The sequence below is a fragment of the Suncus etruscus genome, chromosome Y (genome assembly GCF_024139225.1).
Source record: "Suncus etruscus isolate mSunEtr1 chromosome Y, mSunEtr1.pri.cur, whole genome shotgun sequence".
NCBI lineage: Eukaryota > Metazoa > Chordata > Mammalia > Eulipotyphla > Soricidae > Suncus > Suncus etruscus.
The window spans coordinates 1,185,327-1,213,162 of NC_064869.1; the positions used below are offsets into that span (position 1 = coordinate 1,185,327).

At 38.0% G+C, this 27,836-nt stretch overlaps 1 protein-coding gene across 1 annotated transcript in view; it reads left to right on the plus strand.

The window, feature by feature from the left end:
- Window positions 1–27,836, plus strand: part of LOC126000414 (lysine-specific demethylase 6A-like) — a 199,751-nt gene that overhangs the window by 14,354 nt on the left and 157,561 nt on the right. Inside the window, 3 exon segments of the mRNA XM_049767715.1 lie at window positions 7,009–7,117; window positions 9,855–9,904; window positions 24,401–24,459. Coding sequence (XP_049623672.1) covers window positions 7,009–7,117; window positions 9,855–9,904; window positions 24,401–24,459 — 218 coding nt within the window.

The window sequence follows — 27,836 nt, forward strand, 5'->3', positions numbered from 1 at the left end:
CATGTTTTAAATGCTTATTTGTTATTTGTGGAGCACACTTTTCTGTATTCAGTGGCTCTTAGTTTTGAACTCTTAGGACTGTAAATGACACATACAGGTGAAGTCAGATCCCAAGATGTAGAAGTCATTGCTGAGGTCAGATCCCAGGTGAGCAGAGCACACACAAAGAAGCATCCACCAGCCATCTTGGGATAGTAGTCAATTTTAGATGTGAAAGTGATGTTAGGGAAGAGTAAAATGTGGTCTTTGTGTCAGCCAGTCAGATAGGATGTGAGAGGGAATTAAAATGGAGTGTATGTTTCTGTGTTTCAGGGTATAGGAGATTAGGGGAAGCAGGATGTGTGCTCTGTGTGTTAAAACAGGGTGTATGGGGGGAGGTGGAGTGATAGCACAGGGTTAGGGCATTGTCTTGCACGTGTCTGACCCAGGATGGACCTGGGTTTGATCCCTGGCATCCCATATGTTCCCCCTAGTCAGGAATGATTTCTGAGCGAAGAGCCAGAAATAACCCCTGAACAAGGAGTTCTGACAGACTCAGTGTGCCATTATAGGGTGCAAGAGATTGAATTAGGGTTGACCACTTGTAAGTCAAAGGCCCTGCTCATTTTGCTATCACCAGTGTAATTCTTGTTAATTTTTATATAATTTTTATTTTGACCAAAGTGGCTTACATATCTTTCACAGTAATATTTTAGGTAAATATTAACATTGAATCAGGGGAATTTCCATCACCAAATTTGTCCTCCCTCCACTCTCCATCCTTGTACCCATCCTGCATCCCATATCTCTCACCCTCACCCCCCGGGCTGCTAAAATAAGTGGTCTCCTTAGTGATCATACAACTGTTTGGTCTTGGTACCCTCCATTATTTCCGCCTTTATTTGTGAGGCAGAAATAGATAGTTCAAATTATGTGGATTTGTTTGAAGAAAAGAAAAGCAAAAAAAAAGGGGGGGGGGGCTAAAAATCAAATAGGCCAAAGATGGGCGGAGTCCTTCTAGAGGCTCTCAACTTTAGTTTGAGAGAGGAAAGGGAAAAAGTAATTGAAACACCACAACAATACAAAAGGAAATATCTAATAAAATTGCTCCAGTGAGCACTACAGCAATAAAGACAAGCACAACATAATAGCCAGGGTCCTGAAATAAAAACATAACAGAGTGCAAAAAGGGAAAAAAAAGAAAAAATATTGGAGACAACAATTTTAACATCCACACCTAAACAAAGAAGTCAAAAATAAATAAATAGATAAATAAAAAATAAAACAAAAAACCCAAAAAGATTATTATGTGCTTATTTTTCCCCTGTATAGGCAAAGTAAATATTGGGACATTAGAAAGGGAGTTCCCTTGGCCTAAGAGATAAAGGGTTTCTCCATCTTTGAAGTATATTGTCATGGGAATAACTGTAGACTCCTTGCATGTTCATTTACTCTCCCCTCAGTGCCTTTGTGGTGTATGAAAGGCTTCTGCTCTGTCCTGGGTGATAAAATCAGACCTCTGTATCTAGAGATCTAGAGATCTTGCACAGGTCAAGGAATGGAGTTCATGATTAAGTCTTTCTTTGTGGTTCTGTCATTATAATCTGCCTTCTATAGTTGGTGGTCTTAGTCTTTGCACTGATTGTAGGGTGGAGCCTGGGATAGAGGGATAGAGTCTTTATGTTTCCAGAAGACCAGTTTAGTTGCAGTTGTCTCAGTCAGAACTCTGGAATTAGAGATCTTCGTCGTTGTAGGCCAAAACATTGACTAGGGCTTTTTTATTGGTCCCAGGATATGTACTGCCCAGTCATGATTGTAACAGTCAGTCATCTGTAGATAGCGATCTTGGCTTTTCCACAGATTAAAGTCTTCTGATTTTGTCTTGGTGAGGTGAGACAACCTGCTCTTAGATCAAGTTGTTCCCATTTCCTCGTTGTCAGGATATCATATTAGAATTGGCACATGTTGGGCCCGGAGAGATAGCACAGCGGTGTTTGCCTTGCCTTTGATCCAGGACCAAAGGTGGTTGGTTCGAATCCCGGTGTCCCATATGGTCCTCCTGTGCCTGCCAGGAGTTATTTCTGAGCAGACAGCCAGGAGTAACCCCTGAGCACTGCCGGGTGTGGCCCAAAAACCAAAAAAAAAAAAAAAAAAAAAGAATTGGCACATGTTGGTGTCAAAACAGTATTAAGGATGTCACAGAGGGGATTTGGTTCTTGGAGCTATTGTGGAGAACTGTGTCGTTTCTCTGTCTGAAATCCAGGGTTCAAGGCTGGACGGCCAGTGTCTAATCACCTGGGGTCTAAGTTAGGTCCACATGTCATAAATTCAAGGTGGAAGGTGCCCCTGTGTTGTAAAAAAGCTTGAGTTCTTATCCCTAGTAGATAAGAACTTGTTTTTATAAGTAAGATTTCCCCTTTTTTAAGTGTGCCTTTGCAGGAAGAAAATGGTGCTATATTATGTTGCTGGGTGCATTTGGGGGTGGAAAGAGAAGAAAACATACAAGACAAAAAATATATATGCTCACATATATATAAAGAAAAAAGATATTTTAAAATGAATTGAAAAAAATGTAATTAAAGGAACAAATTGATGCAGGAGACTACCTTACATTAGGGGAAAAACAGGTTAAGTGTTAGTATTATATAGGACTTAAATTTATGATGGAAATATAGGCTTCCCCATTGTCTTTTGAGATTTTCTTGTGGGGTGTGGTCTCCAGGGTGCCTTTTCATCACACACCCTGGCCATCTTGAGATTGAGGAAAGATTTGCAGCAGTGAGGTCTTAGGTAGAGTTCTTGCAGTGGGGATCCTTTTGGAACTAAGTCTGGTATCAAACAACAATGTACATTAGGGATAGGTGATAAGAGGGCCACACAGCTTAAGTCAGCAGGGGTGTTGGTTGTATTTTCTTGCCAGGGACGAGGTGTGGGTCTGAGTGGATGTCCCTTCGCTTGGGTGCTGGGTCTGGCTCGTTGGGTAGGAGGTTGGTCTTGATGCCTAATGGATTAAGCGCTGAGGGTGAAGAGTTTTAATAAGGTGGGAAATCGGGTTGGGATTGAGGGGTGAAGGGATAGTTGGACTTCTTAAGGGGTGAGAGGGAATTGTATATGGGAGTGGCTCTATACAGTATAGGTATGGGTTGTTTACATTTTAGGTTTGGCTATCAAAGAGGAGTCCTATCTCTGTGTGCTCATGCCCACATATAAACATAGAAGTTAGCTTATGATAGCTTAAGAAAAAGAGGTGGGGAGAGCAAGATATAAGCTGAGCACAGAAAGATCACTAATAGATCAACTTTTGGCTACATATAGGTTTCGCATCTCGAGTACTAAACAATGTGTTAGTGAGATCTATTTATATAGGTGTTTACTCTTTCCAGTATTGTCCACACACCTTATATTTCCACTTTCCTTTCCTAGTGTGGTTTTTATTTGACATGGATTGAATTGATGAAAATGAGGAGGAAAAGATAGAAGAAGAGGGAAAAAAAAGTATTGAGAAAAGAGTAAGGGAATGTTAGTTTGCTTGAACTTGTTCGATGAATAGGCCCTGTAGTATAAGCTTGTGGGTCACAGTTGCTGCTTCAGTGGTCTGGCTGATCACATGCTTCAGATCCTAAAAGAGGGCATAACCCCATCTGCTAGCTGCTCAGTGCTTCCTGTGGCGCTGGGGATCTACGATCTGGTTAATTTTTATATTTTGAATTTTGGTCCAAACATTTTATTTCTTCATGTCCACTTGTAGTTTAGTATTTAATATGTGTTTCTGGCATTACCCAGGAATGTGCCAAAATTGAACCTGGACTTTACCTACATAGGAAATGTAAGTAAGGTTGGTGATCTCAGATCCCAGACCAGTACCTGAGCTTACAGATTCAAAAACCACTAGCTATTTTGTGGGAAGAGGAAGAATAAATTCAAGTATCATTTATTTTAAGTGGGGATAGGATATTTATAATGTGTTTCAATCAAGTTAGGGAGAAAATATGTGTGCTCTGTTTAAGAGGGAAAGCAGGAATTATGCTCTACCTAGGGAGAAAACAGGATGTATGCTTTTTGTCTAGGGTGAAAAACAGAATGTGTGGTCTGTTGGCTCTTGTTTATCTACATACCCACCTTTTCTGTTTGCTAACAAAAACATGAGATGGGCCAGTGGTCCTTGCTCTCCATATATACTATTTCCTACAAAGGTAGGATCCAGAATCAGTTGTAACAGCACTGCCAAAATTTTTGAGCAAGCAAAACCATTATATCCAGAGCAGAGCTTTTTACAAAATGATAAAAACGACTTATTTTACATAGGCACAGTAAAAGCTGGGATTAAAAATCCTTAACCTAGATTCAGATTAGAGCATTTTGTCACATCTTTCAGTTACAGGCTTTAATCTTTAGTTTGTTTAATCTTAGAGAGTCATTTTTCTAGTGAAAATAAAAACACCTGTTCCACCTTTTTCTTCCAGTTAGAGGCTCTCATTTTTAAGTGTGTGAGTTCTTCACCTCTCTCATTTTCATTTATTGCCAGGTAGGACAAAACTTCACTGGGTTCCATGTTGCATTATAGCCCAAAGCTTCCCAGATTCCGTTTAAGACCTTTAATAGGACCCATATTTTGGGTGTTAAGCCAGTCTCAGAGCAACTGAAACTCACATCAAGCCCTATATGATACATTTTCAGTGTTTAGGACACACCTGCAATGTTTGTATTTTTGGAGTTTCTAGTTTGAATGGATCGGAACTCCTTTAAGACATCTTGTTTTATTAGATCTATGCAAAAAATATAAAAAGGATATTGCCACAAAGTATTAGATATGTTAAAAAAGAGGGGCTGGATAGGTGGCGCTAGAGGTATGGTGTCTGCCTTGCAAGCGCTATTCAAGGAAGGACCTTGATTCGATCCCCATCCTCCATATGGTGCCCCCAAGCCAGGGCAGTTTTTGAGCGCTTAGCCAGGAGTAATCTCTGAGCATGAAATGGGTGTGGCCCGAAAAACCAAAAAAAAAAAAAAAAAGTTAGATATGCTAAAAAGACCTATCCATGGAGGGTAGCTTTAGATGGTAAGTTGGTATAGGCAGGGTACTTACTATAGGGGATAGAATTGAGTAAAAACTGATTAAGTGCTCTGTTTAAGGGATGCCAGACTTCATTCCCCTCTTTATTAACTACTTCCCAAACCAAAGTATGGGGTTGATGAGGGTTAGCATCCCTTGGCAAGGGGAGCTCTCTGGGGAGGGGGACAACTGAGTCACTTATCTTGATGGCACAAGCAAAGCTTAAGAGGATTATCAGTCTTTTCCACTCGTCAGTCATCCTGCTCAGAGGACACGGGTGCAGGCTTGAGATGTGACGCGTGGATCCACGCAGCTATGCCGTCCACCTTCACTGCAGTGGGGGTGGTCAGGAGGACAACATAGGGGTCCTTCCACCACGGTTCTGGGGTCCGGGTCTGGTATCTTCATACCAGTACGAGGTCTCCCGGCTGGAAGGGGTGAGGGACCACTAGTTCCCCTGGTTCATAGGCTTGCCCGAGCTGCTTCCAAACTTGTGACTGCAGAGTTGCCAGCACAGCCACTGATGGCAATTATCCCAGTCTGGAATTTGTTATCTTTTTACAATTACTTTACAACTCATTTTGTACCAGCTTTAAGAAATTGAAAAGATTGGACCTGGAGTAATAAGTACAGTGGGCAGAATACTTGCTTTGAATATGACTATAGTCCCTGATGTTAGGGTCTAGAGATTAATTCTCCATCCTTCAGCGTCCCTGGGAGTCCCAAGAAGACACTCACGACCATGAAAGAACAAAGGTGAGGATTTTATTCTGACGCGTCAGGTTCAATGCCCACGGAGCTCTCAGAGCTAGCCAGTGAACAAACACCCTGAGCAAGGATCAAGCAGGGTTTTTATAGGGTACAAGCAACATCATTTCAAACAAGCAGCGTCATTTATCTTGCAGTCGCAGCTGCACATTCTGTAATAGTCACATTCTGTAACGGTTTTACAGGGTTTGAGAAAGCATCATGTCCTAGGAAATATTATCCCTTATAAGGAGGAAGAAGAAAGAAGATCATTAAAACTCAAGGTTACACTCTAGAAGGAATGTGTATGGTTAGTTACTGGAACTTTTGCAAACAGCAGTATGGGGGAAGTACAGAGGCCTGTTGAAGAAACCTTGTTTTTCCTTTTCACTGACATTCCATATGGTCTTTAAAACCCATGAGGAGTGATCATTGAGATAAGAGCCAGAAGTCAGAAGTGCTGTCAGGTGTGATGGAAAAAACACCCCCCCCCCAAATAAAGAAATAGAAAGTTTAAACAACTTGGTTATTGGTTATTTATTGGCTGTGGCATTCAGTAATTTTTTTGTCTAACCTTTTTAATAGTATTGTTACACGAATGAATAATATGCAGCTTACAAAAATGTTTATAAAATTATTAAGAACTCAATACTGATGCTTTTGTTTAAGGCCACATCTAGCATTGTTTTGTGATGTTCTTGGTTCTATGTTTAGAAGTGATCTTTGGAGTGGCATTGATGGTTTGATATACATATATATCTTTAAATTTTAATTTTTAATTACTTTTTTAGTTTTATTTTGGGACATACTTTGAGGGATGATCAGGGGTTATCACAGAAATCACTCTTAGCAGGCTTGGGGGACCTTACGAGCAGCTGAGGATTGAACCTGGGCCAGCCATGTGCAAGGCAAATATCTATCTGCTGTGCTATTGCTCTGATCCCTTCTTTGTTTTGTTTTATTTTTAGTTTTTGTGTCATGCCTGATAATGCTCATAGGTATGAGTATTGCCTAACTTTGCTCTCAGGAATCATCACTGGCAGTACATGAGAGATATCATGTGGGATGTTGGGGATTGAACCCAGGTTGGTTGCATGTAAGGCAAGCATCCTATCTGTTGTATCATTTCTCCAATACCCATATTTGATTTCTTAAGTAATCTCTTGTAATGCATTAGGAAGGCAATACAATTAAGATTTTATTTATTTAATGTTTATAACTTTCTTTCCTAGGCTGTTTGCTGCTATGAATCTGTAATCTTAAAAGATGAAGGAAAAGTGGATTCTGATTTCTTTTGTCAACTAGGTCACTTCAATCTCTTATTGGAAGATTATCCAAAAGGTAATATTGAATATCTATTTTGAGTATTTTGCTTGGCTTATTCCTGCATATACAAAATGCAATAGTCTTCATTTTTTATAGAGTTCCTTCTGTAAGAATTTTAGTTTTTTTTATTTGAATTTAGAGTCATAGTAAAGCTTCTATTTCTCCTATGATTGGTAATTGCTTCTGGCAGTTGCTGTGGGGGCCAAGGATTAAACAATTCTGGGTATGTTCAGCCATAGGTGGTTCATCTATATATTTTATTTCATTTTGGGGGTCATAGTCTGGCTGTGCTAAGGGATAAATCCTGGCATTGTACAAGGTGTAACGAAAATGTAACTCTTAATGTTTCTGAAAGTGAGGGAGCTAGTGAGGAGGAAAGATATGGGAGGGGTAGAGAAGAGGACGAGAGGAAAAGTGAGGAGGAGAAGAGAGGGAAGGAAGTGAGGGAGAGAGGAGAGGAGAAAAAAGGGGGAGGAGGAAATAAAGGGGAATGAGAGACTATGGGAGAGAGACTGTAAGAGAGCAAGGTGAGTGAGAAGTCACAAAGTATCTAGATAGCAGGAAGAGTAGGAAAGCAGATAGTTCGCAGAGAAGTAGGCTCTCTCCTGACTTGATCCACCGATATATCAGATGTGTAGACCAAGCTGGGCCCCTGAATCTCCCTCTTTCACACTCTGCACCCTCACCAGCAGGATTTTTCTTCAGGAGCAGCTGCCTCATGAACAGGGGTAGAGTTGGCAACTATCCTATGGCATGCCAAGAAGCTACTGCATATGATGAAAATTCAGGGGTAGGGCTTAACATTTATTTTGAAAAATTTAGAAACTTAAATTGATAGGATGAGCCATGGAACAATACATACTTGTCAGGGACACAGAAGATTTTTATATTGAGTTGTCGCAGATGTGAAAGGAGGTAAACTGGCAGGTTTAACTATATGGAATAATAAGGAGATTCTACCTTCTGATATGCTAGAACAGTACACTCTTGCGCATCCAGGAGAGAACATAACTCCCAGGAAAGAATCAGGTAGATGGGTGAGGGAAATGTATAAGATGATGATAAAGATGCTCATGACTTTTGAATGCATACTGGAATTTATGATAAAAATTACATTTTAGGGGCTGGAGAGATAGCATGGAGGTAGGGTGTGTTTGTCTTGCATGCAAAAGGACGGTGGCTTGAATCCTGGCATCCCAGATGGTCTCCCAAGCCTGCCAGGAGCGATTTCTGAGCGTAAAACCGGGAATAACCCCCGAGCGCTGCCAGGTGTGACCCAAAACCAAAAACAACAACAACAAAATAACCATTTTAGCCTCTTGACCATGCGTTAATATAGGACTGGATACTTTAAAAGCTTTCATGCTAGTGGGGCTCCTGAATTACTTAAATGAAATGGGAAAGAGGAAGGAATCTGCTACTATTTTCTATCCACCTCTGCATTCTGGTACCTGCTTTGAAAATCAAGTACTACTACAAGTCTGTTGTGAGCCTTTGCAGGTAGTGAAAGTCAGCTAACCAAGAACTTTTGGGTCCTCACATTTCTCTCAGAAAAAAGTTCCAATAGGTGTAGGCTCTTATTAAAATATAAAACAAATTTTACTTGGAAATCAGAAGAAGGGAAGGAAGGGAAGGAAAAGTGGAATGGGCCAGGGATAAGAAAGAGAGAATGAGAGAGAGAGAGAGAGAGAGAGAGAGAGAGAGAGAGAGAGAGAGAGAGAGAGAGAGAGAAGAGAGAAGAGAGTAGACAACATATACCCACTGCACTTTTGCTCTGTCACCTTTCATACTAATTTTACTCAAAAAGATTGATTGATATAATTTCTGATTTGAGTGGGAAGAAGATAACAGATTTCATCTGGCAGTATTCTAGATTTATTCCCAATAGTGTCATATCTATTCCATGCCTGGGACTCGTACATTCAAAAAATGTGACCCAGAATTTATAGATTATTTTCCATTTCAGTATTTATAAATTTAATTAGGGTTATATTTTGTTTGTTTGTTTTTGTTTTGGGGCCACACTCAATGACTCAGGGTTTACTCCAAGCTATGCGCTCAGAAATTGTTCCTGGCTTGAGGAACCATATTGGACACGGGATCAAATCGAGGTCCTGGGTCAGCCGCATGCAAGGCAAATGCCCTACTGCTGTGTTATCACTCCAGCACCCTATTCAGGGTTTTAGATCTCTGCTAGATCTGAGATTAAATCTCAAAGTACTGTCATGAGAGCATGTGCTCCAATTGGTTTGGTTATCTGTAATTAACAACATGATTTTAGTCTTTATAAAATTATAAAGAGATTGTATGCTGGTGGCCACATTGAAGGCAAATGCCTTGCCATCTGTGGGAACTACTGATATGCTACCACCTCGTCCTAGAGCAGCGAATTTTGAGTGCAGAGCCAGGAGTAACTCCTGAACATTGCCAGGTATGACTACCCCCCAAAAAAAAGTTTAGCCCTTAAACCAGAGTATCTTTTTAGATACTGTATTTGAATTATTTATACTGGCATCAGTATAAAAATATTTATATTAGATATTTATCTATGATATCTCCTGTAGTTCTTTTTAAATTATTTCCATAAGTGATCAAGTTGGTAGCCCTCATTTATTCAGTACTGAATTAGTGTTTCTTAAAACACAAAAGAGATGGGCAGCTTATGTTATTGATACTTTTTTTAAACATGATATAATTTTTTTATGAATTATCTTCCTCAGCTTTAAAGAATATTTGTTATTTTTTATTTTAGCATTATCTGCATATCAAAGATACTACAGTTTACAGTCTGACTACTGGAAGGTTAGTATCACTTTAGTTATTTTTTATTATTATGTTAGTCTATTTTTGTTTTATTATTTGGGGCAGAATTTTAAAGAATACTTAAAACAATGTTTTATTTATTGCTTACTATTAAAAGTAAAGTTTTAAATATTTTCCTGTTAAGTATTCTTGTGATAATACTACTAAAGAACATCTACATGTAATGCAGTCACAAAATGCAAAATAAAATTCTGCATTTTTGGGGGTTTGTCTTGTGGCCATACCCAAGTATGCTTAAAGGCTAATTCTGACTTCATGATCAGTGATCTTTATCAGTGCTTGGGATCATATATGATGTCAGAAATTGCAATAGGGCTAGAAATTTTCAAGGCAAGCATGCACTTCCTCTTTTTTTCCTCGTATATACACACAGAATATAACTTACCTTTTCCCTTTCAAGAAAAGTAAAGAGTAGATAATATTGATCTGAGTTTAAATATTAGTAAACCAGACTGAAGACTTCAGGAATTATACCTTCTCCTCATTTTTATTTTGTTTGTATTTATGTGATGATTATATTTAGATTTTGTGCTTTAAATCTGTTTTTTTTTTTTTTAAAGTCTATGCTCTACAAAATTGCAAGCCTGGGGCTGGAGAGATTGAGCAAGTAAGATATTTACTTTGCTTACATGACTAACCCAGATACGATCCCCAGCATCTTATCAGATTCTGGGTATCACAGATGTGGCCCAAAATTAAAACTACATAAAACATAGTAAAATGCAAGGCCTGTCTTGGGTAAAATATCCTTTCCTTTTTATTTTTTAATAATTTTTAATGATTCTAATCTTAGAAATAATATGATCATTTTATAAGACCTATTTTATGAAGAAATATGTAGAAATGATTTAATCTTTGAATTATTTATTTAAATCATTTAAAGTATTAAATTAATCCCTCAAAGCAAGTTGTATATAGAAGATCTGGGTGTCCCATCTGCAGTTTTCTGCCTGACAGGGGTCTCAAACTCAATTTACCTGGGGGCCGCAGGAGGCAAAGTCAGGGTGATACTTGAGTGCTAAGTCAGTAGTAAGCCTTGAACATTGGGGGGTGTGACCCAAACAACTAAAGCAAAACAAAACAAAACAAAATCCTCTAGGGCAGGACCACAAAATGGAGTCCGGAGGGCTGCAAACGGCCTGCGGGCCGCGAGTTTGAGACCCCTGCTAGGCCTTCAGCTCATTGCAAGGATCTGAAAATGATATGCTATTCCATCCTTTTAGTTAGGGTGTCTACAAAGATTACAACATCTAGAGATGTTCAGGATTTTTAGGACTGAAATCAGAGGTACAGTGACGAGGGACAGTGTGTAGTACCATGAATGGAGCCCAATCAGGCATCCCATCCCTAGAATCATGCATTCATTTATTAGTATTTTCAAGTATCTAATAGTTACTTTTTAGCCATGTTTAAAAGATTTATTCATTACTTTTGGATTTAGAGCCACACACAGAGGTGCTTAGGAGTTAATTTTAGATTTGTGTTCAGGAATCACTCCTGGCTGGCTTGGAGGGCCGTAAGGGATGCTAGCTAGGGATTAGCTGAATGCAAGACAAATCTGCTCTGGCCCTAGCACAGGTTCATTTATTTATTTATTTATTTATTTATTTATTTATTTATTTATTTATTTATTTGGGGCGGGGTTGGTCCACACCCGGTGACGCTCAGGGGTTACTCCTGACTATGCGCTCAGAAGTCGCTCCTGGCTTGGAGGACCATATGGGACGCCGGGGGATCGAACCGTGGTCCATACAAGGCTAGCGCAGGCAAGGCAGGCACCTTACCTCTAGCGCCACCGCCCGGCCCCACAGGTTTATTTTTTTAATAATAAAATGTATTAATGTTTTTGCTTTAACCTTGTGTATGTGTACATTGTATACATTGTGTATGAAAGATAATTTTGCTACCATAGACTAGTATATGTATTTACAATTTAGCCTAAATTTTTTTGGTTTGTTTCTCTGGATCAAATCTAATGGAACTTGGCTTACCCTTGGTTGGGTGTTCAGAAATCATTCCTATTGGGCTTAGGGGACATCTGTTTGCTAGATATAGAATCTGGGCAATCGTGAGCAAGGCAGCTATATTTTAGCCCCCATTCAATATTTTTTTTATTTTATCATGATTTATAGTAGTCTGTATTAAGTAGTGTCTTAAGTATACAGAGTTAGCTGAATGAAACCCACTACAGTAAGCAAGTTTCCTCCAATTCTATTCCCTAGTTAGTTATCAACAGTTCTGCTTTGAGATCATCTGTATTTGTCTTTCAGGTTTATATGAAGAAAGACTGTACAAAAATAAAAAATATAGATCTATAATCCCTAATGAATATAGAATTTTATCTGGCAGGTATTAACAAGCCAAATCCAACAGTACATCAGTAGGATTATCTTAGGAATGCAAGTATGGTTTAATATATACATATCAAGTAACATAACCTGCATCAATTAGAGGAAAACTAAAATAATACCAGGAAATTCTGAGACATCGACAAGATCTAACAACTATCATCTATCTATATCTATCATATATATTAAAAATGCAATAAAATTGGAGATAGATGGAACTTCCATCAATATGTAGTTAAGGGATTTACCAGGAACAAACAAGTAAATTATATAACAGAGAAAGCTCTCTCTCTCTCTCTCTCTCTCTCTCTCTCTCTCTCTCTCTCTCTCTCTCGGCACAAAACAGGTTCGCCTACACTATAATTTAATGTAATACTGAAAAGTTCATACCAGTCATGTAAATAAGGATATTAAAGGGCTTCTGTTTAGAAAGAAAGTCTTAGCTTTTTTTCTTAAAGTATCTATGGATAGTAAGTGGCATATCTATTTGCATATGATGTGATGAAACTATATTTAGAAAATCCTTAGAGACTATGCCAAAAAAAATCTAGAAACTATAAGCTGCTAATGTGACACATTTAAAAACAAAAGGTAGCAGTCTATGTCAAATACTGAAAAACTATAAATTTAGGAAACAAAAACCTAAGTCACATTCATAGCTAGTTCATATAGTGGTTTACATGAAATATGTACTTCATTTAGGAAGCAAGATTGCATCTTTCCTTAGATGTGAGTAATATTTCAATTTGCTTATAGATCACATCTTTTTATACTCACTGTCATTGTGTAGTTGTCATTGTGTAGTTTGCTGATGCACTTTTGTAATGAGCAAGGCAGGAATGAATTAGTAGTTTTTATTAGATGCTTAGGAATGGTAATTACTAGGTTTTTTTAAAAAAAATTCTCTTCATAATTGAGTATTCAAATCCTATGTACTGTAGAGGCTGAACTAGAAAGCATTCCCAACTGTCTTTGAATAGATCACCATGTTGGTTTTGAGTTTTAATCTATGAACATTTTGGTTTGCATTTTATTGATAATTGTAAGTAATAAACATTTATTATTTATGTTAATAAATACCAGGATAATCGTCATTGAATTGAATTACAGTGTCCAACACTTACTCTTTAGTTCTTGCAAGTATGTTCTGAATCTCAAAAACTGGCTTTGTTTTGTTTTGTTTTGTTTGTTTTGAGGTTTCACACTGTGTTGCTCAGGACTTATTCCTGATACTGCACTCAGGAATTATTTTGTTTTATAAAATTATAAATTTTATAAAATTATTTTGATTTATAAAATTATAAGTTTGAGGGATTATATAGGATGCTAAGGATCAAACTTTGGTTGGCCACATTTAAGGCAAGTACTCTATCTATTATATTCTCTCAGCTCTAGGAAATCAAAACATTTTTTAAATTTATTTCTCTTATCATTATATGTAAATATAGTAGAATTTTAAACATTTATTTGTAGTATTTTATTTTGGTATAGTTTACCTTTTTGATGATTTTTAGGTTTGGGGGCATTGCTTAAGGCTTTCTATATAATATCAATGACTTGTTTTCTGATTTTATTTCATATATATATATATATTTATATATATATATATATATATATATATATATATATATATATATATATATATATATATATATATAGGGGCCGGGCGGTGGCGCTAAAAGTAAGGTGCCTGCCTTGCCTGCGCTAGCCTTGGACGGACCGCGGTTCGATCCCCCGGTGTCTCATACGGTCCCCCAAGCCAGGAGCAACTTCTGAGCACATAGCCAGGAGTAACCCCTGAGCGTTACCGGGTGTGGCCCCCCCCAAAAAAAAAAAGAAATATATATATATATTTTTTTTTGACTAGTGAGCTCTGGCATTTTCTATTGTGCTGGTAATACTTGAAAGATGTCAGTTTTTGTTGTTATTTGGTATGATAATATAAGCAGGGTTGTTATATGTTGTATTTTACTGTATTTTACGTAAGTTTCTATAAACTCATTATGATGTTTTTATTCATAAATTTGATATTAAATCTTATTATAAACATTTTTCTTCCATATTCCACCTTCTTCCTTCCTGAACCAGTATGGACTGTATATCACTATATATCAAAATGAACAAGTTATCACTCTTAAAGAGGTGGGGTATCATACATTATGTGGTACATTACTGTGATTTCAGTTCTCAGTAAAAACTCCTTAGTTTCTAATATTTTCCTATTTGAATGTGCCTATGTAACAGGAAAGGTGCCATAGGATACTATTCTGGCCTAATGGGAAGATAATAAACCAAACAATCACTCTCCTGGTTCTGTCAAAACTTAGGCTATGTGCGTGGCAACGCTTTACCCTTTGAACTCTTGTTTTATGAAAATCTATTTTTATGTTGATTGATGTGATTATGTCATTTACATTTACATAGCAATATAAAGAAGCTATACATCTGTATATAAATGATTACCTGTAGTGATTTAATATATAAATGTATCAAATGAATCATTTGGATTAATGACTTTCATCCTTGATTCCCCCCAATAAATACTTGATTATAAGCAGAGCCCCAGGCTCCAAAAGGAGGATCTGATAAGGTGTGGGTCTGGAAGTAAACATTGATTCACGAGATAATCTAGTGGAAAAGTACAAAATCGGGTTCAGGAAATCCAGCACTTAAGCAAGGAATCCTGTCACACAAGCCTTTTGTTCCTAAGAAGAAAAGCAGTTTATTGGAATGACTGAATACTTGCCTTTCTTAGACCCCTGCTTTTATTGACAAGAACCAGGCCACATCCTAGGTGGATGAGGAGGTAATCCAATAATCCCATCACCAGATCTCACTCCATAGGGTGAATATGAATACCGATTTGGGTGGTATCAGTAATCCAACAACTCCCCAAATTGATTTTGTAGAAAAACAAAATAACTCACATCCCGTGATTCTAAGAAAAGGGCAAAGCTTCTAAAGCTAAAGCTAAAGATTGACAATATTTTGCATAGGTGCAGCAAACGATGGAAAAATATAAAGAAAAACCTTTTGGTCTAAAAACAGGATATCCCTACCCATGAAACATCCTGCTTTAAGACCATCAACAAGCTCCAGGCTCAATAATTTGTCTAATAGTCTTTCTTCAAGGTCTGGGCAGAGGTTTTTTTTTTTTTTGGTTTTTGGTTTTTGGTTTTTGGGCCACACCCTGTGACGCTCAGGGGTTACTCCTGGCTATGCGCTCAGAAGTTGCTCCTGGCTTCTTGGGGGACCATATGGGACGCCGGGGGATCGAACCGCGGTCCGTCCTAGGCTAGCGCAGGCAAGGCAGGCACCTTACCTCCAGCGCCACCGCGCGGCCCCTGGGCAGAGGTTTTTCTCAGTCACATTTCTCACTGTCAGGTTAGCTCACCCTTGGGCAAGTAAGTGCCATGACAATCTCCTTTTTTTTTTTTTTTTTTTTTTGCCAATTTGTTTTTCTGGTCTCCCTGTAATGTCAGGGCTATTTAGGCTTGGCCAATGAACAATGTGAAGGTCAGGGCAAATGATGAGCCAGAATGTGGTCTTGTTCCTATCATCCTCTGTAGGAGTGACCTGATAGAAGGGAGTCTGTCCCATCCTTCTTTAGGATTGGCAGAGACTCCTCGATCTTCACAACTTTTCTAGATGTTGAGTGTAGAGACCTAACTGTAATCAGTTGGTATAGATTCAGGGTCTGTACTGGTAGATGTCTGTTCCTGGTGTAGGTGAAGAGAATTGCACTGGACCCAAGATTCAGGGGTAATTGGCCAATGTCCAAGTGAATAAAGCCTAAGTCAAGTCACTAAGGCCAATAATGTTCAGGCTGGAGGCCCCACTATAGCAAGAAAGTACTGAGTTCTCATTTCTAATGGATAATAACTCCTCTTAGTTTCAGTATTTTCATATTTGAATGCAACTATGCAACAGGAAAAGTGCCATAGGATCTATTTAGGCTAAGGGGAAGATAATAGACCATACAATCACTATCCTGGTTCTATCAAAAGCACAAAAACTTCAAGGTTACTCTCTACACTATCTTCTAATAATTTCTACTAGCAAATCTTGGAGCCGGAAAGATGCCATGGAAGTAGAGCGTTTGCCTTGAATGCAGAAGGGGTGTGGTTTGAATTCCGGCATCACATATGGTCCCCCGTGCCTGCCGAGAGCAATTTCTGAGCATAGAGCCAGGAGTAACCCCTGAGCACTGCTGGGTGTGACCCCAAAACAAAACAAAACAAAACAAAAAATTTCTACTAGCAAATCCAAAGAGAAAAGAGAAACCTATAGCTACAATAATGAAATACACCCTAGAGGATATACACTTAAGTATACAAAGTATATACTTATCCCCAACATTTTTTGAGATAGTCTGTGGAGAGGATAAATTCTGGATCCTTCCCTTCCTCCCTCCCTTTTCTTTCTTGTCACACCTGGTGATGCTCAGGGGTTATTCCTGGCTATGTGCTCAGAAATTGCTCCTGCCTTAGGGAACCATATGGGATGCCAGGGGATTGAATCGCAGTCTGTCCTTGGTTAGTGCATTCAGGGCCCTACCACATGCTCCATAGCTCCAGTGGTAATAAAATAGTAATAATTTTATTGAAACCATTGTGATAAGCAAAATATTTCATAGAGGGTTTCAGACATACAATGAGTTAGCTCCAATCCTTCCACCAATGAAACCTCTTTCCACCACTTTTCCCAAACCTCATAGCTCCCATATTTCAATTTAACAGACCCATTTTAAGTTTAGATTGTTAAAGTTTGGCTGTCTGGTTCTATTGTTGTTGCCATTAACTTGCAAATTAATTCTACCTTTTTTTTTAGCACTACCAATGAACCTGAGACCACTTGGCTACTGGTCTCTACCCATCGTTTCATATTTGTCTTTCTCCTCTTCGACTCAGTTTCTTACCTTCTCCTCTGGAGCAAATGGTATTGAAAACAACTCTTGTTTATTTTTTTTCTTGTTTATTTTTTTTTCTTGTTTATTTTTTTTTCTTTCGATTTTGGGCCACACCCGGTGATGCTCACTCCTGGATATGCACACAGAAATCGCTCCTGGCTTGCGGGACCATATAGAACACTAGGGAGATTGAACCTACGACCGTCCTAGGCTAGCAGGAAGAAGGCAGACACCCTTACCACTTTCACCATCACTCTGGCTCCAACTATTGAGTTTCTTATTGCAATTTTTCTAAATACTATGTATAAGTGTTATTCTATAATTTTCCTTCTCCTCTGGCATACTTCATTATATTTTAAGGATTCCGTCCCTGTTGCTGAAAATTACATGATTGCATCATTTTTACAGCTATGTCGTATTTCACTGTACCACATCTTCATGTTAACAGCTCATCTGTTGTTGAACAGCTAGGTTGATTACAAGTGTTAGTTATTGTATTGAGTCCTGCAGTGAACAGTGGTATACATACATCCTTTTGACTCTTACTTTTTCTGTCTTGGGATAGTTACCCAAGAGAGATTGCTGGGTTGTATGGCAACTGAATTTCGAGTTTACTGATATCCTCCCAGATTGTTGGGCCCAGACAGATTTTCCACCAGCAGTGATGAGTTATTTATTCATCACATCCCTGCAAACAAGAGATTGTCCCAGTGTTTTTAATAGGCGTCATCCTAACTGGTGTAATATGATAATTTATTTTCTTGATTTGGATTTTTCAAATAATAAGTGATGATGAGCAATCTTTAGTCTGTCTGTTAGCCTTCTGTCAGTCTTCCTCAGAGAAGTGTCTTTTCATTTTCTTTCCCCTTTTTTGATGCACTTTTTACATTTTATAGAGTTAACCTTTGAGTACTTTGTAGTTCCTAGATATCAAACCTTTATCTGAGTGCTGAGTGCAATTTTTTCTCCGATTCAGATAGCTATCTTGTTTTGCCATACAGAAACTTTTTAGTTTGAATCTACTTGCAGTTACTCAGGATGATTCTATATTTCTTGTTGTTGGCATTCTATTATTGAAGACTTCTTTGAGGTCTGAATCTTGGACTGTTCTTCCTATTATTTTCTCTGTAAACTTTATTGATTTGGGTCTAATCTCAAGATCTTTAATCCAATTTGATTTGACTTTTGTGTAGTGTGAGATAATGGATCAATCTTTAATATCTTACATGTGGTTATACAATTGTTTCAACGCTATTTGTTGGAGAGACTTTTCTTTGTTACATTTTAAATTCTTGCCTTCTTTGTCAAAGTTTAGTTGATCATATACTTGGTAGTTTGTCAGTGAATATTCTGTTCTGAATATTTGGCTTGTAAGTCTGTCTTTGTTCCAATATTATGCTGTTTTGATTACTGGCTTTATAGTAAAGGTTCAAGTTAGGTAATGAGATGCCTCCAGATTCCTTGTTATTTTAATATGGATTTGTTTATTCTAGGTATTTTATTGTTCCAGATGAACTTTATAATTGATTGTTCTAAGTTTTTGACGCATGTTGTCTGAATTTGTTAGGGATTATTTAGGTAAGATTTTTGTTTGTTTTTGTTTTTTTCTTTGGTTTTTAATTTTTGGTTTTTGGACCACACCTAGTGATGCTCAAAGGGTATTTCTGTCTATGTACTCAGAAATCGCCCCTGGCTTGGGACCATATGGGATGCTGGGGGATCAAACCTTGGTCCGTCCTAGGTTAGCATGTGTAAGGCAAACACCGTACCACCTGCGCCACTGCTCCTGCCCCTTAAGATGTATTTTGATGATATTTATTCCTCCAACCCATGAGTATAGAATTTTGATCATTTCCTTAAGTTTTCTTAAGTTTCTTTCTTAAGTGTTTTCAAGTTTTTATGGTCTAGGTCTCTTACCTCTCTGTTTAGGTTGATTCCTAGGTAATAGTTTTGGACATTGTTTTAATTGGGATAGACTCTTTGATCTCTTTCTCTTCTGAATTATTATTTGTATAAAGGATTGCAATTGTCTCTTGTATTGCTTTATTGTTTCTAGAAGCTTCTTTGTGGACTCTTTAGGGTCTTCTAGGTATATCATCATGTCATTCGCAAATAGGGGCCGGTGAGGTAGAGCTAGAGGTAGCGCCTTGCAAGCACTAGCCAAGGAAGGATCGTTGTTAGCCAAGGAAGGATCGCTGTTTGATCCCCTGCCGTCCCATATGGTCCCCCCAAGCTAGGGGCAATTTCTGAGCGCTTAGCCAGGAGTAACCCCTGAGCATCAAACGGGTATGGCCCAAAAAAACAAACAAAAAAAAAGAGCACAAATAGAGATAATTTGACTTCCTCTTTTCCAATTTGAATTCTTTTGAATTCCTTCTCTATTTCTAGGACTTCTAATACTATGTTGAATAAGAGTGGAGACAGTAGACAGCCTTGCCTAATGCCTGACCTTAGTTGAAATGCTTTTAGTTTTCCACCGTCAAGAATCATGTTGGCTTTGACTTTTTATTAATAGCTTTTACTATCATGAGGAAGTTTCTTTTCACACCTATTTTGCTGAAGGTTTTTGTCATAAATGGGTTTGGAATTTGTTGAATGCTTACTCTGCATACTCTGCATTTTTTTGTGTAATCATGATTTTTCTTTTTCTTTTTACTGAAGTGGTGCATGTTGATTCATTGATTTGTGTATATTGAAACATCTTTTTGCATCCTTGGAAAAAATCCAGTTGGTCATGATTATCTTTTTTAATGTGTTTTTCCAGATTTTTAATTGTTCTTTTATGTTACCAATTCTGTCTCTCTTTTTTATTCCCTAATGTAAGGATGTAGTGCTAAAAGTTTCTGTATAGTGATGATAATGGCATTTTGAAATACCTCCATTTTATATCATGTTTCAGTCCATATGTTTCTCTAGGTCTCTCTAGGTGAGCAAATGCCTTACATATTTTGCTGACTCTACATTTGGTGTGTTGATCAGAGTTAGTACTTCTTTTTTGTTTGTTTGTTTGTATGTTTTTTTGGGGGGGTCACACCCGGCGGTGCGGGTTACTCCTGGCTGTCTGCTCAGAAATAGCTCCTGGCAGGCACAGGGGACCATATGGGACACCGGGATTCGAACCAACCACCTTTGCCCTGGATTGGCTGCTTGCAAGGCAAACGCTGCTGTGCTATCTCTCTGGGCCCAGAGTTAGTACTTCTTGATCTGTTTTCCTATGATCTATACCTAATGCCTAGCTTTGTCTCTATTTACTTTCCTGAGGTTGAATGCAGTTCAGTCTGATGTCCCTGTGGCTGTCCCAATTTTTGTTTGTTTTCCAGTAGCTTGTATAATTGTTTTTTTATATTTTTGCTGTCTGAATCTATTCTGAAATTTTAAGTCTATTTCCTGCAGGCAGCAGATTGCTAGATTTTTTTGTTTGTTTGTTTGTTTGTTTTGGGCCATACTGGTAACACTTGGGATTTCTCCAGGGGTTCTGGCTCTGTGCTCAGAAATCACTTCTGGCTCAGGGAACCATATGGGACTTTGGGGATTGAACCAAACCTTGTCCTGGGTTATCCACATACAAGGCAAAAGCCATTACCTTATTGCTATTGCTCCTAGATTTTGTTTATTACCCAACCTGCTGCTCTACCTTTGGTTGAGTAAATTTAGTCTGATGACATTTAAGAACTTTATGGTTAGGATAATTGTGCTAATATTACATTGTTGCTGTTACAATTTGCTATTTGAATTAAATAATTGTTTTATGAGTAGTTTATTTAGAGTTAGTTTGGTTTATTTAGTTAGAGTACTTAGTTTACTTTGGTTAGTTTATTTAGAGTTTAATTTGAATGTTGGCAAGGTTTTTCTTGTCTGAGAATATTTTTATTTCTCCCTCCCATATAAATGAGAGGTTTGTTGGATAGTGGATTCTAGGTTGATAATTTCTCTCATTCCGTAAGTTGAATATGTCATTCCACTGTTTTCTTGTAATATTGTTTTTTGCTTGTTTGTTTTGTTTGTTTTTGGTCACACCTTGTGGCACTCAGGGGTTATTTCTGGCTCTGTGCTCCTGACAGACACAGTTGACCATATGGGATGCCATCCCTCCAAGATCTGGTGCATGCAAGGCAAATGCCCTACCGCTGTGCTATATCTCTGGCCCTATTGTTTGATTGTTTTATTGGGAGATCTGATTTGATTCTTATGTTCTTTTCTTTATATCCAATTTATTTTAGTTATTTTCAAGCAGCCTGGGCCTAGCATTTCTTTCTCAGAAAGTATACAACTCAAAAAACTTAGTTGAATAAACCAATCAACTTGTTGGCAATGTTTTTATCATACTGAGATAACCTTGGATGTTTAGGAATATAACCTCTAATGCAGATATATCTCTAGCCACCTTTTGTATAATCAATTTAAATGATCATATTCTTAAACAACCTCATTCCAGCTTTACAAGCCACTAAATATAATCCCCTTCTATTTTTAGTGCATTATAATCTAAGAAGGCAGTTTGTATAATTTCTACCCTCTTGCTTTATGGAGGGATGTTTTATGAGCCAGCATGTGGTCTATCCTGTAAAATGACTCGTGCATTGGAGAAGAATGTTTACCCACTTTACTTGCAATGGACAGCCCTATGTATATCTACTAAGCTGTCTACTATCTTCCATTTTCCCTTTTAAAACCAGCACATTCTTACTTATTTATTTATTTTATTTTATTTTATTTTTGAGCCAGATCCAGTGAAGCTTAGGAATTACTTCTGGCTATGTGCTCAGAAATCACTCCTGGCTTGGGGGATCATCTGGGAGGCCAGGGAATCGAACCTCGGTCTGTTCTGGGTCAGCTGTGTACAAGGCAAACACCCTAAGCACTGCACCATCTTTCTGGCTCTAGAACCAATATGTTCTTCTTAGGTTTTAACCTGGTGGGCTTGCCAAGTGATGGCACGGCGGTGCTAAGGTCTCCCTCTATTGTTTTGCTATTGATGTCTTCCTTCAAATTTTGCAACAAATGTTTTAAGTATTTTGCTGGTCCTTTATAGGGTGTGTATATGTTTAGGATTATGGTTTCTTCCTCTTACACATGTCCTTTGATTTTCAGAAATGTTCATCTCTTCTTAGAACATTTTAAGTTCAAAGTCTTTGTGTTATTAGTATGTTCATTCCAGCCTTTTTAAGGGAATTGTTTATTTGGATGAATTTCATGCAATGTTTGATTTTTAGTCTGTATATGTTCTAAATATTCAAATGTATTTCTTATAGGCAACTAATTCTTGGATTTAGCCTTTTATTCATTTTGCCATTCCATCTCTGAACTGGTGAATTTAGTATCATCCTTTGGTATGATTTTCATGTATCTATTCATCTATCTTATTTTAAAGTATACCTTTCAGTTCATCTTTTAAGGCAGGTTTTGAGGCTGTAAAGTTAATGAGTTGTTTAAGCCATGAAGCTGTGTATCTGTTGAACCTGACTGTCAATCTGGCTGGGTGAACTGTTGGACATGTATTAATTTTATTGTGTTTTGTTGTTGTGTATGTAAATATTTTTGTTATTATTATGCTACTGACCCTACCCTGATCCAGTGATTGTGCCCTACCCTAGGGAGTGACCTGGCATTCTGCCCCCACCCTAGGGTGGTACCTGATTCTGCTTCCACCATTGGGTGGTATTTGATCCCGCCATTGGGTGGTACCTGATTCTGGGGGATAAAAACAAGGGTCTGTGGAAGGCTGGGGCTTTTTTGCTGGAACTGAGGTTGAGTCTTTGGACTTCAGTCTTGTCCACCAAATAAAGCTAATATTTCCACAAGCCTGACTGTCTGTGAGCTGTATACACGCCGTTTCACTTCAGAACCATTGGCTGGACAGGGTGGCAGACGCATGCTCCGAGCTGGAGGGGAAAGACCTCATCCTCCATCCCTCCATCAATCAACCTCTTCAGGGGCTGACTTGCAACATAATGGCGCCACTCCTCGCCTTCCACAGACCCTTGTTTTTATCCCCCAGAATCAGGTACTACCCAATGGCGGGATCAGATACCACCCAATGGTGGAAGCAGAATCAGGTACCACCCTAGGGTGGGGGCAGAATGCTAGGTCACACCCCAGGGTAGGGCACAATCACCAAATCAGGGTAGGGTCAGTAACATAATAATCCCCAAAATATTTACATACACAATGTTTTGTCACTATATTCCATCACTATTTCTGGTCTTGAGTTTTTCTATGACAAATCTGCTGTAAGTCTAATGAATGCGTCTTTATATTTAATTTCCTTTTTAGATAGTGTGCTTTCAGTATTCTATCTGTGGGGGTTTGTCATTATGACTATTATGTGCCTTCGGGTGCTTTCTTTTGGATCTCTTTTTTTTTTTTTTTTTTGGTTTTTGGGCCACACCCTGTGACGCTCAGGGGTTACTCCTGGCTATGCGCTCAGAAGTTGCTCCTGGCTTCTTGGGGGACCATATGGGACGCCGGGGGATCGAACCGCGGTCCGTCCTAGGCTAGCGTAGGCAAGGCAGGCACCTTACCTCCAGCGCCACCGCCCGGCCCCCTTTTGGATCTCTTGTTGCTGGTATTTTTTGGGCATGCAACATCTGTTTGCATGCACTCCAGCTCTGGGAGTCTAACTGCAATGATGTGCTTGACTGTTGTCTCAATCCTTAATGGCAGGAGGATGTGATGCTTACCTGGAACTGCAAAATAGATTCCCCTTTCTGCCTCAGTCCTAGATGGTGGGTGTCACTTACCTTGGGAAGCTTTCTAGGTATCACCAAACTCCCCTTTCTGCCTAAGTTTTTTATTGGGGTGGGAGCATCGATTACCTTGTGATGCTTTCCAGACGAAGCCAAATAGACTTCTCTTTCTGCCTCAGTCCTTGATGTGGGAGTCGCTTACCTGGCAACGAACAGGGAGTTATTTTTATTCAGCTGTGTTCAGAGCTTACTCCTAGCTCAGTATTTAGAAATCACTTACAGTTCTTGAAAGTTTATATATACTATTTAGATTAACCTAGATTCATGGAAGGCAAGTGCATCAATAATGTACTCTCTCTGAACTTATTTCATTGTTCTTTCTAGGATATGACAGAGTATTTATATTTTATATTCTTTGTTCTTTGAGAACATGACAATATTTAGATTTTATGTGCTCAGTTTCAAAATATATGTACTAAGTTTCTAAATAACATGAAATAGAGATAAAAATTCACTTTTTTTTTTTTAACAGAATGCTGCCTTTTTATATGGTCTTGGTTTGGTCTACTTTTATTACAATGCATTTCACTGGTAAGTTTTCTATTCTTTATGTGTTTTTGTGCAAAAACAATATTTTAATGTTTACTTTTTGTTTGTTTGTTTGTTTGTTGATTTTTGGAGCACAACCTGTAGAGCCCAGCACTTTATATCTTTGTACTCGGTGATCACTCCTGGTAGGGTTTTGAGAATGAGATGGGGTGCTGGTTAGCAAACTTGGGTGATGTGTGTGCAGGCTGTTGCCATATTCAGTATATTCTCTCCGATTCTCATTATCATCAGTCCTAAAGGCTTACAATCAAATTCAGTCCTTATTCCTTGTTCTCAAGTCAGTTATCAAACTAAACTTACGAAGTATTCACCTGACAACAAACTTTCAATTGATTTTTACTGTGAATAATGTATTTCCCATAACTAAATAAATCTGCCATGATGGCACATAAGATAAGATAGCATATTGCAGAGGCTAAAAATTTATAGATTTTTTCTATAAAACTGAGCTTTATGGGGCCAGCGAGGTGGCGCTAGAGGTAAGGTGTCTGCCTTGCAAGCGCTAGCCAAGGAAGGACCACGGTTCGATCACCCAGCGTCCCATATGGTCCCCCAATCCAGGGGCAATTTCTGAGCGCTTAACCAGGAGTAACCCCTGAGCATCAAACGGGTGTGGCCTGAAAAACAAAACAAAAAACAAAACAAAAACAAACAAACAAACAAAAAACCAAAAAACAGCTTTATTTGGAGGAGGTTGCTTGAAAGAATTCACTTGGTAAAGAGAAATGGACTCTCTGGTTTTTGTAAACTATAATGTGTAGAAAATCATTTTGATGACATTTAAAAATGTCATTATTATTAATGATTTAATTTTGGTAAAAGGTATATAAGCTAATGTCCTCAAGTATGTAACTAGGCCATACTGGTTATTTACTGTAGAGCTCTTTTTTTTTGTTTTTGTTTTTGTGTTTTGGGCCACTTCTGGCAGCACTCTGGAGTTACTTTTGGCTTGGCTCTGTGCTCAGAAATCACCCCTGGCAGGCTTGAGGGACCATGTGGGATGGTGGGGATCCAACCCAGGTAGATTGTGTGCAAGACAAATGCCCAACCCACTGTGCTATTGCTCCACTCCCTATAGTAGAGTTCTTAAATATTCTTTGAGAGTAGTGTTTGTAATAGTAATATTAATATTTTATTGTTGGTCAAATGTAGATTTCTGGTATTAATATATTTTATTCCTTGACTAAAATTCTTCAATTATTTTTTCAATTTTTGCGGTTGTCACTGTTTTTAGATTTATAGGCCTGGGATTTTTTTTTTCTTGCTTTTCTTCTTTTTTTTTCTTTATTTAAACATCTTGATTACATATATGATTGTGATTAGGTTTTGGTCATATAAAGAACACCCCCATCACCAGTGCAACATTCCCAGCCCTCCTCTCATTGTCTCTGAGGATTGTTGCAAAGATGACTTTTATTTTTCTTAAAACCCATAGATGAGTGAGACTATTCAGTGTGTCTCTCTCTCCCTTTGACTTATTTCACTCAGTATGATAGATTCCATGTACATCATTGTATAGGAAAATTTCATGACTTCATCTCTCCTGACTGCTGCATAATATTCCATTGTGTATATGTACCACAGTTTCTTTAGCCATTCGTTTGTTGAAGGGCATCTTGGTTGTTTCCAGAGCCTGGCTATTGTGAATAGTGCTGCAATAAATATAGGTGTGAGGAAGGGATTTTTGTATTGTATTCTTGTGTTCTTAGGGTATATCCCTAGGAGTGGAATAGCTGGCTCGAATGGGAGCTCAATTTCTAGATTTTAGAAGAATCTCCATATCGCTTTCCATAGAGGTTGGACTAGACGGCATTCCCACCAGCAGTGGAGAAGAGTTCTTTTCTCTCCACATCCCCGCCAGCACTGATTGTTCTCATTCTTTCTGATGTTTGCCAATCTCTGTGGTGTGAGGTGGTATCTCATAGTGGTTTTGATTTGCATCTCCCTGATTTTTTCATCTGCCTCGGCCTGGGATTTCTTTAGGTAAATAAAGTAAAAGATAAGATGAGAAACATTTAAGTAAGTGTCTTTAGGAAAAAAGGCAGTTCTGCTGATTCAAATAACTTGATATGCTTTTCATTTGTTAAGAACAATTTTTGGGGGGTTTTCATACGTGGTGATGCTCAGTGCTTACTCCTGCCTGGTTCTGTATTTAGGTGTCATTCCTAGCTGAGCTTGGGGGAGCCTTAGGTTGGAATGAAGCTTGGTTTGACTATATGCAACGCAAGTCCTTCCTGTTGAACTCCTGTATTGCTTCCAGAAATAAGATATTTTTATATGTTAATATTAAAGTTAATATGTTAATTAAATTTACTTTTTTCCAAGGTAAATTTTTAGTGAAATTTTTAGTGCCATACCCAGAAGTTCTTTGTATTTATTCTGGTACTGTGCTTTGTGATCATTCCTACAGATCAGTGGTGGACAACCTTTTTTTTTTCAACAGATTATAGCTCTCCAAAACCAAGATTTAAATTTATTTTGAGAGCCACATTATTAAAAATGAAAATACATAGGATGGTACACTGTTTTTAGTTTCAATAAGTTTTTATTGAGAATATTCTGCATACAAGTATCACATATGTTGGGAGGATACAAATAACACAACTAATAAAACAAAAACTTTAGAATGATATTTATCAATAATGTTAAATTCCGTAAAATTTGCCTTACAATGTAGAGAAATTACATCCTGACAATGACTGACAAAGTCACAAACACTAATGTGAACATTGGCCTTGCATTTCCTTGGATAGTTTGAGTAAGTCAAGTTTGTATGTTGTTGTTTTTAATTTTAGGCACAATTCCAGGTTCTCATCAATGAGGCGATTTCTCCATTTACTCTTGATACGATTCATGCTTGAAAATGATTGTTCACATAAATACATTGACCTGGACAAGAAAAGAACAGCAAACACTGGCTTTTTTATTTGATTGTATGAGTCAGGAATACTATTCCAGGTGTTAAAAATCAACATATCGTCCTTCTACAGGTCTTTCAAGCAGACCTTGAATGTCTTTCAAGACATTCAAATTTCAAGCTCCACAGTTCTTTGTCTTTTAAACCCAGTAATTGCATTTCAAAGTTGCCAAAGTTGATTTCAAAGGAGAAAAATTTAATTCTATTACAGTGGCATCCAGAGGTTTTATAACAAAGGCCAACTTCGCTTTGCTGTTTCTGAAATCCTGAAACCTCTTGAGAAAAGCTTCCCTCATATTTAAAAGTGCTGCTTTAAAATAAGTAATGTCAATATCAGAATTATATTCTTGGAGATGTTTCAACAGGCTTGGAAAGTGAATCAAAGTTTCTCTGTCAAAATCTTGAGCAAAGACAGATAATTTGTTTTCAAATGAAATAACTT